Source organism: Oncorhynchus masou, chromosome 30, assembly GCF_036934945.1.
Source record: "Oncorhynchus masou masou isolate Uvic2021 chromosome 30, UVic_Omas_1.1, whole genome shotgun sequence".
Lineage (NCBI taxonomy): Eukaryota > Metazoa > Chordata > Actinopteri > Salmoniformes > Salmonidae > Oncorhynchus > Oncorhynchus masou.
In genome coordinates, this window is record NC_088241.1 from 26,301,167 (window position 1) to 26,319,264 (window position 18,098).

The following is an 18,098-nucleotide window of genomic DNA, read 5'->3' on the forward strand; positions in this document are numbered from 1 at the left end:
GAGGAGTGCAGGGAGGAGAGAGAGGATTACAGGGAGGAGAGAGAGGGAGGAGAGAGGAGTGCAGGAGGGATTACAGGAGGGAGAGAGGGATTACAGGGAGGAGAGAGGATTACAGGGAGGAGAGGGAGGAGAGGGAGTTCAGGGAGGAGAGGGAGGATTACAGGGAGGAGAGGGAGGAGGAGGAGTTAGGGAGGAGAGAGAGGATTACAGGGAGGAGAGAGAGGATTACAGGGAGGAGAGAGGAGTGCAGGGAGGAGAGAGAGGATTACAGGGAGGATTAAAGGAGGAGAGAGGGATTACAGGGAGGAGAGAGAGGATTAAGGGAGGAGGGAGAGGATTAAAGGGAGGAGAGAGAGGATTGCAGGGAGGAGAGAGAGGATTACAGGGAGGAGAGATAGGATTAAAGGGAGGAGAGAGAGGATTAAAGGGAGGAGAGAAAGGATTGATGGGAGGAGAGAGAGGATTACAGGGAGGAGAGGGAGGATTACAGGGATGAGAGAGAGGATTAAATGGAGGGGAGAGAGGATTATAGGGAGGAGATAGAGGATTAAAGGGAGGAGAGAGAGGATTAAAGGGAGGAGAGGATTACAGGGAGTAGAGAGAGGATTACAGGGAGGAGAGAGAGGATTACAGTGAGGAGAGAAAGGATTGATGGGAGGAGAGGGAGGATTACAGGGAGGAGAGAGAGGAGTGCAGTGAGGAGAGAGAGGAGTGCAGGGAGGAGAGAGAGGAGTGCAGTGAGGAGAGTAAGGAGTGCAGGGAGGAGAGGAGTGCAGGGAGGGGAGGAGTGCAGGGAGGAGAGATAGGAGTGCAGGGAGGAGAGAGGAGTGCAGGGAGGAGAGAGAGGAGTGCAGGGAGGAGAGGGAGGAGTGCAGGGAGGAGAGAGAAGAGTGCAGGGAGGAGAGAGGAGTGCAGGGAGGAGAGAGAGGAGTGCATGGAGGAGAGGTAGGAATGCAGGGAGGAGAGAGAGGAGTGCAGGGAGGAGAGAGAGGAGTGCAGAGAAGAGAGAGTGCAGGGAGGAGAGAGAGGAGTGCAGGGACAAGAGGGAGGAGTGCAGGAAGGAGAGAGAGGAGTGCAGGGAGGAGAGAGAGGAGTGCAGGGAGGAGAGAGAGGAGTGCCGTGAGGAGAGGAAGGAGTGCAGGGAGGATAGAGAGGAGTTCGGGGAGGAGAGGGAGGAGAGAGAGGAGTGCAGGGAGGAGAGAGAGGAGTGCAGGGAGGAGAGAGGAGTGCAGGGAGAGAGGGGATTACAGGGGGGAGAGAGAGGATTACAGGGAGGAGAGAGAGGATTACAGGGAGGAGAGGGAGGAGAGAGAGGAGTTCAGGGAGGAGAGAGAGGATTACAGGGAGGAGAGAGAGGATTACAGGGAGGAGAGAGAGGAGTGCAGGGAGGAGAGAGATTATTACAGTGAGGAGAGAGGATTACAGGGAGGAGAGAGAGGATTACAGGGAGGAGAGAGAGGAGTGCAGGGAGAGAGGGGATTACAGGGAGGAGAGAGAGGATTACAGGGAGGAGAGAGAGGATTACAGGGAGGAGAGGGAGGAGAGAGGAGTTCAGGGAGGAGAGAGAGGAGTGCAGGGAGGAGAGAGGATTACAGGGAGGAGAGGGAGGATTACAGGGATGAGAGGGAGGATTACAGGGAGGAAAGAGAGGATTAAGGGAGGAGAGAGAGGATTAAAGGGAGGAGAGAGAGGATTGCAGGGAGGAGAGATATGATTACAGGGAGGAGAGAGAGGATCAAAGGGAGGAGAGGATTAAAGGGAGGAGAGAAAGGATTGATGGGAGGAGAGGGAGGATTACAGGGAGGAGAGATAGGAGTGCAGTGAGGAGCGAGAGGAGTGCAGTGAGGAGAGAGAGGAGTGCAGGGAGGAGAGAGAGGATTGCAGGGAGGAGAGAGAGGAGTGCAGGGAGGAGAGAGAGGAGTGCAGGCAGGAGAGAGAGGATTAGGGGAGGAGAGAGAGGATTAAAGGGAGGGGGGAGAGGATTATAGGGAGGAGATAGAGGATTAAAGGAAGGAGAGAGAGGATTGCAGGGAGGAGAGAGAGGATTGCAGGGAGGAAGAGAGGAGTGCAGGGAGGAGAGAGAGGAGTGTAGGGAGGAGAGAGAGGAGTGCAGGGAGGAGAGAGAGGAGTGCAGGGAGGAGAGAGAGGAGTGCAGGGAGGAGAGAGGGAGTGCAGGGAGGAGAGAGTGCAGGGAGGAGAGAGAGGAGTGCAGGGAGGAGGGAGGAGTGCAGGTAGGAGAGCAGGGGGAGGAGAGAGGAGTGCAGGGAGGAGAGAGGGAGTGCAGGGAGGAGAGAGTGGAGTGCAGGGAGGAGAGTGAGGGAGTGCAGGGAGGAGAGAGAGGAGTGCAGGGAGGAGAGAGAGGAGTGCAGAGAAGAGAGAGAGGAGTGCGGGGAGGAGAGAGAGGAGTGCAGGGAGGAGAGAGAGGAGTGCAGGGAGGAGAGAGGGAGTGCAGGGAGGAGAGAGGAGGAGTGCAGGGAGGAGAGAGGTGCAGGGAGGAGAGATAGGAGTGCAGGGAGGAGAGAGAGGAGTGCAGTGAGGAGAGGGAGGAGTGCAGGTAGGAGAGAGAGGAGTGCAGGGAGGAGAGAGCGGAGTGCAGGGAGGAGAGTGAGGAGTGCAGGGAGGAGAGGGAGGAGTGCAGGGAGGAGAGAGAGGAGTGCAGGGAGGAGAGAGAGGAGTGCAGAGAAGAGAGAGAGGAGTGCGGGGAGGAGAGAGAGGAGTGCAGGGAGGAGAGAGGAGTGCAGGGACGAGAGGGAGGAGTGCAGTGAGGAGAGGGAGGAGGCAGTGCAGGAGAGAGGAGTGCAGTGAGGAGAGAGAGGAGTGCAGGGAGGAGAGAGAGGAGTTCAGGGAGGAGAGAGAGGAGTGCAGGGAGGAGAGAGAGGATTACAGGGAGGAGAGAGAGGATTACAGGGATGAGAGAGAGGAGTGCAGGGAGAGAGGGGATTACAGGGAGGAGATAGAGGATTACAGGGAGGAGAGGGAGGAGAGAGAGGAGTTCAGGGAGGAGAGAGAGGATTAAAGGGAGGAGAGAGAGGAGTTCAGGGAGGAGAGAGAGGATTACAGGGAGGAGAGAGAGGATTAAAGGGAGGAGAGAGAGGAATAAAGGGAGGAGAGAGTGGAGTGCAGGGAGGAGAGAGAGTGGATTAAAGGGAGGAGAGAGAGGATTGCAGGGAGGAGGGAGAGGATTAAAGGGAGGAGAGAGAGGATTGCAGGGAGGAGAGAGAGGAGTGCGGGGAGGAGAGAGAGGATTACAGGGAGGAGAGAGGATTACAGGGAGGAGAGAGAGGATTACAGGGAGGAGAGGGAGGATTAAAGGGAGGAGAGGGGAGATTACTGAGAGGATTACAGGGAGGAGAGAGAGGATTGCAGGAAGGACAGAGAGGAGTGCAGGGAGGAGAGAGAGGAGTGCAGGGAGGAGAGAGAGGAGTCAGGGAGGAGAGGGTGGAGTGCAGGCAGGAGAGAGAGGAGTGCAGGGAGGAGAGAGGGGAGTGCAGGCTGGAGAATGAGGAGTGCAGGGAGGAGAGAGAGGATTGCAGGGAGGAGAGAGAGGAGTGCAGGGAGGAGAGGGAGGGAGGCAGGGAGGAGGGAGAGAGGGATTGCAGGGAGGAGAGAGAGGGGGAGTGCAGGGAGGAGAGGGAGGAGTGCAGGGAGGAGAGGGATTACAGGGAGAGAGAGGAGTGCAGGGAGGAGAGAGAGGATTACAGGGAGTAGAGAGAGGAGTGCAGGGAGGAGAGAGAGGAGATAGTGGATTAAAGGGAGGAGAGAGAGGATTGCAGGGAGGAGAGAGAGGAGTGCAGGGAGGAGAGAGAGGATTACAGGGAGGAGAGAGAGGATTACAGGGAGGAGAGGGAGGATTAAAGGGAGGAGAGAGGAGATTACAGGGAGGAGAGAGGAGATTACAGGGAGGAGAGAGGGGATTACAGGGAGGAGAGAGAGGAGTGCAGTGAGGAGAGAGAGGAGTGCAGGGAGGAGAGAGAGGGCGCAGTGAGGAGAGAGAGGAGTGCAGTGAGGAGAGGAGGAGTGCAGGGAGGAGAGAGGGAGTGCAGGGAGGAGAGAGAGGAGTGCAGGGAGGAGAGAGGAGTGCAGGGAGGAGAGGTAGGAATGCAGGGAGGAGAGAGAGGAGTGGAGGGAGGAGAGGAGGAGTGCAGGAGGAGAGAGAGTGCAGGGAGTGCAGGAGGAGAGGGGAGTGCAGGGAGAGAGAGGAGTTCAGGGAGGAGAGGGTGCAGGAGGAGAGAGGAGGAGTGCAGGGAGGAGAGAGAGGAGTACAGTGAGGAGAAAGGGAGTGCAGGGAGGAGAGAGGGGAGTGCAGGGAGGAGAGGGGATTGCAGGGAGGAGAGAGGGATTAGGGAGGGAGGAGGAGAGAGGATTTACAGGGAGGAGAGGGGGAGGGAGAGAGAGAGTTCAGGGAGGAGGGAGAGAGGGATTACAGGGAGGAGAGAGAGGGATTACAGGGAGGAGAGAGAGGGAGTGCAGGGAGGGAGAGAGAGGATTACAGGGAGGATTAAAGGGAGGAGAGAGAGGATTACAGGGAGGAGAGGAGAGGATTAAGGGAGGAGGGAGAGGATTACAGGGAGGAGAGAGAGGATTGCAGGGAGGAGGGAGAGGATTACAGGGAGGAGAGATAGGATTAAGGGAGGAGAGATAGGATTAAAGGGAGGAGAGAGGGATTAAGGGAGGAGAGGATTGATGGGAGGAGAGAGAGGATTACAGGGAGGAGAGGGAGGATTACAGGGATGAGAGAGAGGATTAAATGGAGGGGAGAGAGGATTATAGGGAGGAGATAGAGGATTAAAGGGAGGAGAGAGAGGATTAAAGGGAGGAGAGGATTACAGGGAGTAGAGAGAGGATTACAGGGAGGAGAGAGAGGATTACAGTGAGGAGAGAAAGGATTGATGGGAGGAGAGGGAGGATTACAGGGAGGAGAGAGAGGGAGTGCAGGAGGAGAGAGAGAGAGGAGTGCAGGGAGGGAGGAGCAGGGAGGAGAGAGGAGTGCAGGGAGGAGAGAGGAGTGCAGGGAGGAGAGGGAGGAGTGCAGGGAGGAGAGAGAAGAGTGCAGGGAGGAGAGAGAGGAGTGCAGGGAGGAGAGAGAGGAGTGCATGGAGGAGAGGAGTGCAGGGAGGAGAGAGAGTAGTGCAGGGAGGAGAGAGAGGAGTGCAGGGAGGAGAGGGAGGAGTGCAGGGAGGAGAGAGAAGAGTGCAGGGAGGAGAGAGAGGAGTGCAGGGAGGAGAGAGAGGAGTGCATGGAGGAGAGGTATTAATGCAGGGAGGAGAGAGAGGAGTGCAGGGAGGAGAGAGAGGAGTGCAGAGAAGAGAGAGAGGAGTGCAGGGAGGAGAGAGAGGAGTGCAGGGACAATAGGGAGGAGTGCAGGAAGGAGAGAGAGGAGTGCAGGGAGGAGAGAGAGGAGTGCAGTGAGGAGAGAGAGGAGTGCAGGGAGGAGAGAGGAGTGCCGTGAGGAGAGGAAGGAGTGCAGGGAGGATAGAGAGGAGTTCGGGGAGGAGAGGGAGGAGAGAGAGGAGTGCAGGGAGGAGAGAGAGGAGTGCAGGGAGGAGAGAGAGGAGTGCAGGGAGAGAGGGGATTACAGGGGGAGAGAGAGGATTACAGGGAGGAGAGAGGGGATTACAGGGAGGAGAGGGGAGGAGAGAGAGGATTACAGGGAGGAGAGAGAAGATTACAGGGAGGAGAGAGAGGATTACAGGGAGGAGAGAGAGGAGTGCAGGGAGGAGAGAGAGTATTACAGTGAGGAGAGAGAGGATTACAGGGAGGAGAGAGAGGATTACAGGGAGGAGAGAGGGAGTGCAGGGAGAGAGGGGATTACAGGGAGGAGAGAGAGGATTACAGGGAGGAGAGAGGGATTACAGGGAGGAGGGGAGGAGAGAGGGAGTTCAGGGAGGAGAGGAGTGCAGGGAGGAGAGAGAGGATTACAGGGAGGAGAGGGAGGATTACAGGGAGGAGAGGATTAAAGGGAGGAGAGAAAAGATTGATGGGAGGAGAGTGAGGATTACAGGGAGGAGAGATAGGAGTGCAGTGAGGGAGTGCAGGGAGGAGGAGAGAGGAGTGCAGGAGGAGAGAGGGAGGAGTGCAGGGAGGAGAGAGAGGAGTGCAGGGAGGAGAGAGGGAGTGCAGGGAGGAGAGGAGGAGTGCAGGGAGGAGGAGGGAGGAGTGCAGGGAGGAGAGAGAAGAGTGCAGGGATGAGAGAGAGGAGTGCAGGGAGGAGAGAGGAGTGCATGGAGGAGAGGTAGGAATGCAGGGAGGAGAGAGAGGAGTGCAGGGAGGAGAGAGAGGAGTGCAGAGAAGAGAGAGAGGAGTGCAGGGAGGAGAGAGAGGAGTGCAGGGAGGAGAGAGAGGAGTGCAGGGAGGAGAGAGAGGAGTGCAGTGAGGAGAGAGAGGAGTGCAGGGAGGAGAGGAAGGAGTGCAGGGAGGATAGAGAGGAGTTCAGGGAGGAGAGGGAGGAGTTCAGGGAGGAGAGGGAGGAGAGAGAGGAGTGCAGGGAGGAGAGAGAGGATTACAGGGAGGAGAGAGAGGAGTGCAGGGAGGAGAGAGAGGAGTGCAGGGAGAGAGGGGATTACAGGGGGGAGAGAGAGGATTACAGGGAGGAGAGAGAGGATTACAGGCAGGAGAGGGAGGAGAGAGAGGAGTTCAGGGAGGAGAGAGAGGATTACAGGGAGGAGAGAGAGGATTACAGGGAGGAGTGCAGGGAGTAGAGAGAGGATTACAGGGAGGAGAGGGAGGATTACAGGGAGGAGAGAGAGGATTAAGGGAGGAGGGAGAGGATTAAAGGGAGGAGAGAGAGGATTGCAGGGAGGAGAGAGAGGATTACAGGGAGGAGAGATAGGATTAAAGGGAGGAGAGAGGATTAAAGGGAGGAGAGAAAGGATTGATGGGAGGAGAGAGAGGATTACAGGGAGGAGAGGGAGGATTACAGGGAGGAGAGAGAGGATTAAAGGGAGGGGAGAGAGGATTATAGGGAGGAGATAGAGGATTAAAGGGAGGAGAGAGAGGATTAAAGGGGGGAGAGAGAGGATTACAGGGAGTAGAGAGAGGATTACAGGGAGGAGAGAGAGGATTACAGTGAGGAGAGAAAGGATTGATGGGAGGAGAGGGAGGATTACAGGGAGGAGAGAGAGGAGTGCAGTGAGGAGAGAGAGGAGTGCAGGGAGGAGAGAGAGGAGTGCAGTGAGGAGAGAAAGGAGTGCAGGGAGGAGAGAGAGGAGTGCAGGGAGGAGAGGAGTGCAGGGAGGAGAGATAGGAGTGCAGGGAGGAGAGATAGGAGTGCAGGGAGGAGAGAGAGGAGTGCAGGGAGGAGAGAGAGGAGTGCAGGGAGGAGAGGGAGGAGTGCAGGGATGAGAGAGAAGAGTGCAGGGAGGAGAGAGAGGAGTGCAGGGAGGAGAGAGAGGAGTGCAGGGAGGAGAGAGAGGAGTGCATGGAGGAGAGAGAGAGGAGTGCAGGGAGGAGAGAGAGGAGTGCAGGGAGGAGAGAGAGGAGTGCAGGGACAAGAGGGAGGAGTGCAGGAAGGAGAGAGAGGAGTGCAGGGAGGAGAGAGAGGAGTGCAGTGAGGAGAGAGAGGAGTGCAGGGAGGAGAGAGAGGAGTGCCGTGAGGAGAGGAAGGAGTGCAGGGAGGAGAGAGAGGAGTTCGGGGAGGAGAGGGAGGAGAGAGGAGTGCAGGGAGGAGAGAGAGGATTACAGGGAGGAGAGAGGGGAGTGCAGGGAGGAGAGAGAGGAGTGCAGGGAGGGAGGGGATTACAGGGGGGAGAGAGAGGATTACAGGGAGGAGAGAGAGGATTACAGGGAGGAGAGGGAGGAGAGAGAGGAGTTCAGGGAGGAGAGAGAGGATTACAGGGAGGAGAGAGAGGATTACAGGGAGGAGAGAGAGGAGTGCAGGGAGGAGAGAGAGTATTACAGTGAGGAGAGAGAGGATTACAGGGAGGAGAGAGAGGATTACAGGGAGGAGAGAGAGGAGTGCAGGGAGAGAGGGGATTACAGGGAGGAGAGAGAGGATTACAGGGAGGAGAGAGAGGATTACAGGGAGGAGAGGGAGGAGAGAGAGGAGTTCAGGGAGGAGAGAGAGGAGTGCAGGGAGGAGAGAGAGGATTACAGGGAGGAGAGGGAGGATTACAGGGAGGAGAGGGAGGATTACAGGGAGGAAAGAGAGGATTAAGGGAGGAGAGAGAGGATTAAAGGGAGGAGAGAGAGGATTGCAGGGAGGAGAGATATGATTACAGGGAGGAGAGAGAGGATCAAAGGGAGGAGAGGATTAAAGGGAGGAGAGAAAGGATTGATGGGAGGAGAGTGAGGATTACAGGGAGGAGAGATAGGAGTGCAGTGAGGAGCGAGAGGAGTGCAGGGAGGAGAGAGAGGAGTGCAGTGAGGAGAGGGAGGAGTGCAGGGAGGAGAGAGAGGAGTGCAGGGAGGAGAGAGAGGAGTGCAGGGAGGAGAGAGAGGAGTGCAGGGAGGAGAGGGAGGAGTGCAGGGAGGAGAGAGAGGAGTGCAGGGAGGAGAGAGAGGAGTGCAGGGAGGAGAGAGAGGAGTGCATGGAGGAGAGGTAGGAATGCAGGGAGGAGAGAGAGGAGTGCAGGGAGGAGAGAGAGGAGTGCAGAGAAGAGAGAGAGGAGTGCAGGGAGGAGAGGGAGGAGAGAGAGGAGTGCAGGGAGGAGAGAGAGGAGTACAGGGAGGAGAGAGAGGATTACAGGGAGGAGAGAGAGGATTACAGGGAGGAGAGGGAGGAGAGAGGGAGTTCAGGGAAGAGAGAGGAGTGCAGGGAGGAGAGAGAGGATTACAGGGAGGAGAGGGAGGATTACAGGGAGGAGAGGGAGGATTACAGGGAGGAAAGAGAGGATTAAGGGAGGAGAGAGAGGATTAAAGGGAGGAGAGAGAGGATTGCAGGGAGGAGAGATATGATTACAGGGAGGAGAGAGAGGAGTGCAGTGAGGAGCGAGAGGAGTGCAGGGAGGAGAGAGAGGAGTGCAGTGAGGAGAGAGAGGAGTGCAGGGAGGAGAGAGAGGAGTGCAGGGAGGAGAGAGAGGAGTGCAGGGAGGAGAGAGGGAGTGCAGGGAGGAGAGGAGGAGGAGGGAGGAGAGAGAAGAGTGCAGGGAGGAGAGAGAGGAGTGCAGGGAGGAGAGAGAGGAGTGCAGGGAGGAGAGGTAGGAATGCAGGGAGGAGAGAGAGGAGTGCAGGGAGGAGAGAGAGGAGTGCAGAGAAGAGAGAGAGGAGTGCAGGGAGGAGAGGGAGGAGAGAGAGGAGTGCAGGGAGGAGAGAGAGGATTACAGGGAGGAGAGAGAGGAGTGCAGGGAGGAGAGAGAGGAGTGCAGGGAGAGAGGGGATTACAGGGGGAGAGAGAGGGATTACAGGGAGGAGAGAGAGGATTACAGGGAGGAGAGGGAGGAGTGCAGGGAGGAGAGAGAGGATTACAGGGAGGAGAGGGAGGAGTGCAGGGAGGAGAGAGAGGATTAAGGGAGGAGAGAGAGGATTAAAGGGAGGAGAGAGAGGATTGCAGGGAGGAGAGAGAGGATTACAGGGAGGAGAGATAGGATTAAAGGGAGGAGAGAGAGGATTAAAGGGAGGAGAGAAAGGATTGATGGGAGGAGAGAGGATTAAAGGGAGGAGAGGATTACAGGGAGTAGAGAGAGGATTACAGGGAGGAGAGAGAGGATTACAGTGAGGAGAGAAAGGATTGATGGGAGGAGAGGGAGGATTACAGGGAGGAGAGAGAGGAGTGCAGTGAGGAGAGAGAGGATTAAGGGAGGAGGGAGAGGATTAAAGGGAGGAGAGAGAGGATTGCAGGGAGGAGAGAGAGGATTACAGGGAGGAGAGATAGGATTAAAGGGAGGAGAGAGAGGATTAAAGGGAGGAGAGAAAGGATTGATGGGAGGAGAGAGAGGATTACAGGGAGGAGAGGGAGGATTACAGGGAGGAGAGAGAGGATTAAAGGGAGGGGAGAGAGGATTATAGGGAGGAGATAGAGGATTAAAGGGAGGAGAGAGCCCTAATTAAAGGGAGGAGAGAGGGATTACAGGGAGTAGAGAGAGATTACAGGGAGGAGAGAGAGGATTACAGGGAGGAGAGAGAGGATTACAGGGAGGAGAGAGAGGAGTGCAGGGAGGAGAGAGAGGAGTGCAGGGTGGAGAGAGAGGAGGACAGGGAGGAGAGAGAGGAGTGCAGGGAGGAGAGAGAGGAGTGCAGGGAGGAGAGGGGGGAGTGCAGGGAGGAGAGGGAGGAGTGCAGGGAGGAGAGAGAGGAGAGAGTGGATTAAAGGGAGGAGAGAGAGGATTGCAGGGAGGAGGGAGAGGATTAAAGGGAGGAGAGAGAGGATTGCAGGGAGGAGAGAGAGGATTTAAAGGGAGGAGAGAGAGGATTAAAGGGAGGAGAGAGAGGAGTGCAGGGAGGAGAGAGAGGAGATAGTGGATTAAAGGGAGGAGAGAGAGGATTGCAGGGAGGAGAGAGAGGAGTGCAGGGAGGAGAGAGAGGATTACAGGGAGGAGAGAGGATTACAGGGAGGAGAGAGAGGATTACATGGAGGAGAGGGAGGATTACAGGGAGGAGAGAGGGGATTACAGGGAGGAGAGAGGATTACAGGGAGGAGAGAGAGGATTAAAGGGAGGAGAGAGAGGAGTGCAGGGAGGAGAGAGAGGAGAGAGTGGATTAAAGGGAGGAGAGAGAGGATTGCAGGAAGGAGGGAGAGGATTAAAGGGAGGAGAGAGGATTGCAGGGAGGAGAGAGAGGATTTAAATGGAGGAGATAGAGGATTAAAGGGAGGAGAGGAGAGAGGATTAAAGGGAGGAGAGGAGAGAGGATTAAAGGGAGGAGAGAGAGGAGTGCAGGGAGGAGAGAGGAGGCTAGTGACCTGGCTGTATGCGTTGTGGGTGACCAACACTGTACCAAACCCTGTTTGTGTGCCTTCTTCCTTTGACTGGCAGCCCTATGCCCTAATTATATGTCCTTAAAGGCCCAATCTGTGATTTTTATGATTACTTATGATTATTTAAATGAATGATTTAAACCCATTGATTCTTGAAGAATAGAATGTATGTGCCTCTCTTGAGCAACATGTTGAATATATGGTTGACCTAGAAAGATCAGTGTGCCCTTGTATGGCTGTTTGTCCTTGGGGTGTGCACTGTGCTGTGTCTCCACCCTTCTCTCTCCTCCTTATCCTTCTCTCATCTTTCTCCCCTCCTCATCCGTCTGTCCCCCTAGTGTCAATCTCGTCCTGGTGTAATTGCTTGTTTTTTTGGTCACCAGGCCAGTCCTCTCTCTCTCCCTCTCTCTCTCTCTCCCTGGCGTTGATTCATAGAGCTTGTAAAGCTGACAGTGGTCCCTCTCAGTCCCTTTCAGCTGGAACAAAGCAGGTGACAAGAACACCTCCCTCGACGGCTGACCTGTTGGTCCCCGCTCCGCCTCTCCCTGCCTGGGCTTGGAGGGGGGGGGGGGTCTACTTTCGAGCATGTAGCCTGTTCCTTGTAGTGGGGGGGGGCGTCCTTCTGCTAACCCTCCCCCTAACCTCCCATGCCCCCCCCAGCCCATCCTTGGTGATCTGGATACATGCTCTCTCTGACACTTGAACTACTTAGCTGCGTCACCTTCAACGCCCCAACAGCACCTCGGACGCCCATCCTGCTTGTGCATCAGCTGTACAACGGCCTCACAAAATAAAATATCTCGGGTTTAGTTCGAAGCATCCAGGTTCATATCATATAATTTTACGTAATCGTGGGATTGGGATTGTAAAGGATGCGGTTTGAAAATAATTGATCTTAAAGCCAATGTGTTTTTCACAGTGTTGTCATTGTGCTGTCATGTTTGATACAGTATAATTGACTGAGCTGGCTTCTGCTTATGTCCAATCCAGGTTCGACTGTCCGCTATGTCTAGGATGATACGTATTCCCTCTAAATGCTGTCTGTTCAGTCCAGCGTTAAAGCAGTTCAGACAATGTTAAGGTTGAATTGTGTAATTGATGGGTCGGGGCCGCATGTCGGTGCTAAAGGTTAATTTCTCCAACTCCTTTCTCCAAAAAGTACGATCTTTGTCCCTATGTGCAGTTGCAAACCATAGTCTGTTTTTTTATGGTGGTTTTGGAGCAGTGGCTTCTTCCTTGCTGAGCGGTCTTTCAGGTTATGTCGATATAGGACTGGTTTTACTGTGGATATAGATACTTTCGTACCTTTTTCCTCCAGCATCTTTACAGGATCCTTTGCTGTTGTTCTGGGGTTGATTTGCACTTTTCGCACCAAAGTACGTTAATCTCTAGGAGACAGAACGCGTCTCCTTCTTGAGCGGTATGACGGCTGCGTGGTCCCATGGTGTTTATACTTGCGTACTATTGTTTGTACAGATGAACGTGGTACCTTCAGGCATTTGGAAATTGCTCTCTTGGATGAACCAGACTTGTGGAGGTCTACAATTTTTTTTCTGAGGTCTTGGCTGATTTCTTTTGATTTTCCCATGATGTCAAGCAAAGAGGCACTGAATTTGAAGGTAGGCCTTGAAATACATCCACAGGTACACCTCCAATTGACTCAAATGATGTAAATTAGCCTTTCAGAAGCTTCTAAATCCATGACATCATTTTCTGGAATTTTCCAAGCTGTTTAAAGGCACAGTCAACTTAGTGTATATGAACACTGGAACACTGAATTATAAGTGACATAATCTGTCTGTTAACAATTGTTGTAAAAATGACTTGTGTCATGCACAAAGTAGATGTCCTAACCGACTTGCCAAAACTATAGTTTGTTAACAAGAAATTTGTGTAGTGGTTGAACAACGAGTTTTAATGACTCCAACCTAAGTGTATGTAAACTTCCGACTACAACTGTAGCTGCATCTGTAGTGTACACTACACTGACGACTCCAAGCTGTTGGTTTTATGGTAATGAGGTAGGCTAAAGGCGTTCGCATGCTTCCGAGCCAAAACAGATTCTGGATAGGTATTATGACAACATTTTGTGACGGTTTTGATCGTTTTGGACTTCGGCTTTGGTTTTTTCAGCTATTCGGGCGACCACATTTTTTTCTCGCCGCAAGCTGAAGTCGGTGATTGGTCAACATTGGAAATTCTTCCCTGCAGTGCCTGTTGTGATTCAACGAGTGACGACTCCACTTGAGACATACTGCACCAAACAGTACATAGTCAGATGTAAAATTGCGAGACGAAGATCTCTTTGGCAAAACATAAAAAAATAAAAATAAAAAAAATATTTTACCTTTATTTAACCAGGCAAGTCAGTTAAGAACACATTCTTATTTTCAATGACGGCCTGGGAACAGTGGGTTAACTGCCTGTTCAGGGGCAGAACGACAGATTTGTACTGTTTGTTTTTTGATTTGTACTGATGTTTTTTTTTAATGATCTTAGATTAATTCTATGCAAGCACACTGGCTGTGTATGTGTGTCGGACTGACTGACTGTGTCGTTTTGTCCATCTGCATTCTCCTGTGTCTCTGACACTATAATTCTCGTATTCTTTATTCTCTCCCCATTCCATCTCTGTTGTGGCTTTTCCCTCGTTCTCTGTAGGGAGGCCACTCTCATCTGGCTGAAACAGCATCAGAGCCTCCCTTCCATCGCTCCCCTTCTTTCTTTTTATCTTATTCTCGCCCGAGCCTCCATCTTGTTTGGCATCACTTCAAATAATGCAGTGTGCTTCTCTCTGTCCTCACGACTCGCTGGTTAAAGGAATCAGTCACTCAGAACACTCAAAACACACATTAAAACACGCATCAGCCTCTCGCCGGGGCCAAATCACGCTGTTCAAATGTTGTTCTTCCACCGGGAGTGCGGGGACAAGTGAAGAGATGGGATGTGCAACATTAACTTGATTCGCGGCGGCGGCGGCGACTGAGTGACACCCCATAAACCTCAGCGGCCAGGCAGGTTGCTGCTCGGCCCGGCAGACAGCACCCCGTGGATAATGTGACACACGCTAGCGATGCCTCCTATATGCCACACACACACACACACACACACACACACACACACATGAGCGCACACACACACATACACATACTTGTTTTATGGTCATGTATAAAACATCACAGCATTGAGTTATTGTCCTCTCCGATTGGCCTCTCGGTTCTTAGCAGTTGAGCGTTGGCATAAACCGGTAGCAGTATAGCGGTGGCTAGTGGGTCTCTGTAACTTCTGCTGTACTAAATGTCAGCCTCCCATCCAGAGTGACAGTAGTCCTAGTTGTCACAGCACTTGTTCTATAGACTGTCCATAGACTGACCGTAGTGTTTCCGACTGAAGTATTCATGACTGTGTGTTCACTCTGAATTATGGAGACTTGGTTTCCTGTCCTGTCATTATACTTCTCACGGAAGTTGAATGTTAGTTTCTCTTGCGATGAAGCCTGCCGACCGTGTACTTCAGGAGATTAGTGAGATTTCATTTTTAGACGTGTATTGTTACAGGTTTGTACTTAAATACATTACGCGATCCATCCATCCAGAGAGAGAGAGAGGGAAATAGAAGGAGAGGGGAAGAGAGATGAGAGACACAGACAGAACGGGACAGAGAAAGACATGGAAAAGGGGAAACAGTGGTAGGATATAGGGTCGACTCTGATAAACGAAGAGGAGTGGGCAACTGATACAGCTCTCCCCTTCTCCTCTGTCCGGAATGAAACCGGCATCGCTCGGCCACAGTCATCTACACTTATATTTCACTCTGATGTTACGTGTCATTGATGGGGAACGCCCCCCCCCCCCCCCACGAGTGAGTGTCTCCTGTTCCTCCCCAAATCCTTTTTCTCTGGATAGATTGTGCCCGTCTGAATCCTCTGAGCTGCTCTCAGCCTTAAACAATGCCATTTCTAACACCGTTCCCATCGCCTTGGCAACTCCATAGCAACCTGTGGTGTGCCAGGGCATGGTGTGGATCAATTAGCACCATCTGATGTCTCACCACTTCTTGTCGCCCATTGTAACATCCTGATATTCTCTTATTTGTGTATTAACTTTTTTTTAAACAAATATTGCGCGCTAGATTATTTTTCATCTGAAGTTAATGGAGTATTTCGATATATATTTTTTATGTTATGCTCTGCTCTGCTATTACATAAACTTTGCCAGTGCCCTGCAGAACTTGATTTAAAAAGGAATAAAGAAACAATAGAGAGACAAAATGTCCCTGGCCAATAGAATAAATGGACATTAAAAAGAAAGGAGCCACTCTTTATAAAATTAATAGAAATGCCTTTATTTGTAAACAAAAATGTCTAAGTCTGACATGTTTTGGTGTTCTTTTGAACAAAGCATTTTCCCATCAACCCTGATTGAAGACACAAGGGCATGGTTACAGAATAGTTAAGTCATTTTTCTACAAGAATAAATGGTAACTGGTGTAGTTACCAGTAAGTATAGTCCTAATTACTCAAATGTTCATTGACAGAATGTTATCAAAACCCAATGCACGTCATACAGCTTTGCCATTAACGCTGCTCCATATCTCTGTGTTTTTCCCAGGTATCGTGTCCAAGTCGTTCGAGTGTCGTCTAAAGGGCCAGGGAGCCACATTCGTGGAGGTTGACACAGCGTTTGATGGGGCCTTCCCGGTGCGGAGGGTGGGCTCCATGGAGGGGCTGGAGGGCCAGGAGAGTGTCCAGCAGGTGATTATCATCCAGGGTTACGGCGATGGGGAGATGGCCTTCGACCAGGCCCTGGAAGAGTCAGCTGCTGCCACCCTGAGGGACCTGGCCATGGCGGGCCAGGTGGCCGAGGTGCTCCACATCACCGAGGATGGACAGGTCATCTCCTCAGGGAGGGAGGTGTCGGCAGGCGGGGCACATCACCTGGCCGGAGGCACCACCCAGTACGTCCTGCTGGAGTCCGGCGGGTCTGCAGCCGGAGGTGGAGGTCACGGGGGTCACGGGGGAAGGGCGATGCACCATCACATGGTGTCGGAGTCATCCACGGCTCTGGATGCCCTCCTCAGTGCTGTCAGCGAGATGGGCCAGCAGGAAGAAGACAGCCAAGAGGTCATGACCCAGGAAGTTGTGTCAGAGGTCATGGAGCGAGTGGAGGAGGAGGAGATGGAGGTGGAGGTGAAGACAGAGGAGGAGGTGTGCGAGGAGCAGCAGGTGCAGGAGGAGCAGGTGGTCCAGGAGGTGCTGCAGTTTGCAGCCAGCCAGCTGATGATGAAGGAGGGGCTGACCCAGGTGATCGTCAACGATGAGGGGACCCACTACATCGTGACGGAGCTGGATGACAACACCCTCCAGGTGGAGGGGACCATGTACACCCAGCATCAGGGAGGGGAGGACGACCAGCAGAGTGAGGGCATTTCAGAGGGCCAGGCTGGGGAGAGGATGGTCTACTACCTGGATGGAGCTCCACACAACGTGGTTCTAGAGAAGGTGGAGGTGGACTAGTCAGTGACTGTGGCAAGTTTCCTTGATTCCTCGAGTCCTCTCTCCTCACCTCCTTCTCAAAAGCAGTTGGATAAGAAGTTATAGGGGAGTAACCTCTGAACTTTTCATCCATTGGGTTTTGAGGAGGAGGAGAGAGGATGCAAGAAATCAAGGAAATGCAATTGAGACTCTCCCTGTGTGATGAACAAATGTCCAGCTTAAAGCCCTTAAGAGTCTTTCCCTTTGTCTCTTTCATGGAAAATGTAATTATTTTTTTTACATAGCTTTATCTCCATTTTGTAACGATTTACTCAGGATAACCTTGACATCTATGGAGTTATAGTGAGGGGCGAAGTTTATTGCTAACATTATTTAACATATGCATCATTTTACAGCCAATCCCAGAATTACCACTTGTTTTTGGAATCATGACTGGAAATACATAGGCTATTTTCACATGGTTCTATTTTTTGAAATGTGTTCAATTACAAAAATAATAATTTTAAGATTACATTTCCAGCAGGACATTTTCCCATTACCTAGAAAGACTTACAATCTTTAAGTTGCATGGTTTGGTTTTATTGAAAGTTAGAGAATAATAACAGCTTTATTTTCAAGGACATTTTCACCCCAAAAAATGATATTTTGGTGTTTGTTTAATTAGTCCATTATTGATACAGTCCCACAGGGTTTTGCATGTCATCAATCACTTTTTGAAGATATATAACTTTCGAAATACAGAAATACAGCCGGTGTGATGCATTTTGCATCATTATGCAAAATGCAGCATCATGTGGTATGAAATGCATCATTCCTGCTGTACTTCTGTATTTTGAAAGTTACATCTCTTGAAAACTTGATTGCTGACATGCAAAACATTTCTGTACTATATCAACAATGGACTAATAAAACAAATACCAAAATATCGTTTTTTGGGTGGAGTTTTCCTTTAAGTAGTGATTTAATTTGCAATTAAAAATGTAATTTGTTTGTTTTGTTTGCTCATTTAAAAAGGTACATTAATAGGTCATGTTTTGATAAGACCGGCTATTACAACTTACCTTGCTGAATCTCGGACCAATAGTATTTTGGACATCGAAAATATCCAGGAGGCTGATTGGTCTAAATCCAGGGGCAGTCCAATGATTGGCTTTTCTTTCAGCAATTGCTCAATATGGTCAGGGTGCTGATTGGTCTGAATCCAAGGGCAGTCCATCTGTTTTTCAGGATGTTCTCAAAATGGCACGGTGCTGAGTTTCTGATAATCATAATTCAATTCAAGTTGACAAGTATTTTTGTTTCCATTGGCTTTACTGCTCTCAGTCAATGTAAATATATGTTTCTGTAAATGAAATTGTAATGATACTGGCATTTGAGTAATGACAATAAAGCTCAATCTTCATTTGGAGGGGTATTAGTTCACCTCAAGTTTTCTTTGACAGTGATACAATCTCCTATTCACATAAACTACATGAACTTACATGCATCAACTGGCATAGGAGCTTCGACCACGGTGTGTTTCCAATCACCATCATCATGATCATCACCATTGTCATTATCACCATCATCATGACCACCATCATCCGCCTCTCCCTCAGTCAGCCCCCTATTCTCTCCCTCCATTGTGTTGAACAGAACACACACATTCTTTCTCCTTACAGTATTCAAGAGCTGGAAAGAGGGAATCAATATTCACTTAGGGCCGTTGTACAGCCTCGGCTCTGATTGAGTGAGTAGGAGCCCAGCATGACGGCT

General features: G+C 51.8%; 1 protein-coding gene across 2 annotated transcripts in view; it reads left to right on the forward strand.

Annotated features, from left to right (window-relative positions):
• The window catches only part of znf407 (zinc finger protein 407), a 260,095-nt gene extending 242,344 nt beyond the window's left edge, over positions 1–17,751 (forward strand). For both annotated transcript variants that reach the window (XM_064948722.1, XM_064948721.1), the window contains exon 9: positions 15,460–17,751. In XM_064948722.1, coding sequence (XP_064804794.1) covers positions 15,460–16,364 — 905 coding nt within the window. In that variant the 3' untranslated portion in view covers positions 16,365–17,751. The remainder of the gene's footprint in view (positions 1–15,459) is intronic.
• Positions 17,752–18,098: the final 347 nt, after the last annotated feature.